At 36.4% G+C, this 1,888-nt stretch overlaps 1 protein-coding gene across 1 annotated transcript; it reads left to right on the forward strand.

Annotated features, from left to right (window-relative positions):
• The first annotated feature begins 8 nt into the window (after positions 1 to 8).
• LOC102604737 (uncharacterized) lies at positions 9 to 1,569 on the forward strand. Its single transcript, XM_006348739.2, has 2 exons — positions 9 to 758; positions 835 to 1,569. The coding sequence occupies exons 1-2, from the start codon at positions 543 to 545 to the stop codon at positions 1,147 to 1,149; spliced, it is 531 nt and encodes a 176-aa protein (XP_006348801.1). The 5' UTR covers positions 9 to 542; the 3' UTR covers positions 1,150 to 1,569.
• Positions 1,570 to 1,888: the final 319 nt, after the last annotated feature.

The following is a 1,888-nucleotide window of genomic DNA, read 5'->3' on the forward strand; positions in this document are numbered from 1 at the left end:
TTAGCACAATTAGGCAAAGATATTTCTAATGACTTGGTAAACTTCAATCCTAATAGATGGTCCAAAGCACAGTTTAGGACATCCTCAAAATGTGACAGTGTGGATAACAATTTGGCTGAAAGTTTTAATGCTTGGGTGTTGGGTGCTAGGCACAAGACTATCATCAGTATGCTTGAAGAAATAAGGAAAAAGGTAATGAATAGATTCACTGAAGTGATAACATTTGTAAATAGTTGGACTCATGACATTTCTCCAATGGCAGTGTTGGTGCTAAATACAAATGTGAAGAAGTCAATGAGGGTGGAAATTAGTTGGAATGGTGATATTGGGTATGAAGTGAAGGATAGTCCATATATACATGTGGTTAACCTAATTCAAGGAACTTGCACTTGTAGAAGTTGGGGATTGAAAGGGATTCCTTATGCACATGCAATAGCAGCTATACATCACAATGAAGCTAATTCCTTGACTCGGTTTGTAAGTGGTACAAAAAAGAAACCTACCTGAAAGCTTATAAACATTTTTTACAACCAGTAACAAACATGAAGATGTGGCCCGAGACATTGAATCCAAAAGTTGAGCCACCTCCTGTTAGGAAAATGCCAGGAAGGCCTGGTAAAAAAAGAAAGAAGGTACTTGGAGAGGTACCAAGTTCTGGAAAGCTTCCAAAGAGGGGAAAAATCATGAGTTGCTCCGCTTGTAAGTCAAAAGGTCACAATATAAGAACATGTCCAAACAAACCTCCAGCCACTTCAGAGGTACATTTGATTTCTATTAATGTTTATTTATAGTATATTAATACCTTTAACACTTTCAAAATTATTCTTTGCATAGGGTATTGCTATATCACAAGCATCTGCCAGTAGTAAAAAAAGTGGCAAGCAGAAATCTCACCCCACTCAAGCAGTGCAACAATCTCAATCTTCTGAACCATCTCAAGCAATAGTGCAAAGTGACAGTGGTAATAGAAAAGGTGCAAATAATGCATTTAAGAGGCCAAGAGTAGTGGGTCATGGAGTATTTGTGAGCAAAGATGGTTTTATTTGTGCCGAGGTAAAAACAAGAGTTAATAAGCTTATATTCTTGATTAAACTTCTTAAAAATAATTTAACGACTCTTTATTACTTTACAACAAGGAAAATCTATTAGTAGGGTAATCAAGAGTGGAGCACAAGAGAAACTGATAAGTTCAGCTATTGTCACCGGTGACCTTGGGTATGCACCAAGTAAAGGTCTTAAATGGAAGGGGAAAAGTGCTATCACAGGAAGACAACTTCAACATAAAAGTGCTTTGCTTAGACAGAAGAACATCAAGTCACAAACTTCATCACAAGGTGCAACAAGAACTGAAGGTGTTTAGGGATGATGTGGCTGATTTTTCATGTGGCTCGAACTATTTTTAAGTCACGTATTTTGGTTGTGAATAGGACGATGTCGACTTTTAGTTATGAATTTTAATGTTACTAAACACGGTGACTGATTTGCAGCCCAAGTAGTTATTGTAAGCTACTAAACATGGTGACTGATTTTTCATGTGGTTCGAACTGTTCTTAAGTCGTGTATTTTGGTTGTGAATAGGATGGTATCGAATTTTGGTTGTGAATAGGATAGTATACTGATTTGCAGCCCAAGTAATTTAATATCGTTGTAGGTTGCTTGGCAAATTGAAGCATTACTTGGTTTCAGTGTTTCTATACTATACAAACTAGAGCCGATCAATTTTTTACTTCGAGCTACTAAAAATGCTTTGGTTACTTCTGTCCTTAGCTGCTCATAGTTGTTTGTAGTCTGCAAAACGCAACAATTCAATAGAAAGAAAATATGCTCAATTTGGTGGCATAATGATCCCACAAATATAGTCTAACTAGTTATTAAACAAACAAAAAAA

The sequence above is a fragment of the Solanum tuberosum genome, unplaced genomic scaffold (genome assembly GCF_000226075.1).
Source record: "Solanum tuberosum cultivar DM 1-3 516 R44 unplaced genomic scaffold, SolTub_3.0 scf00103, whole genome shotgun sequence".
Classification (NCBI taxonomy): Eukaryota; Viridiplantae; Streptophyta; class Magnoliopsida; order Solanales; family Solanaceae; genus Solanum; species Solanum tuberosum.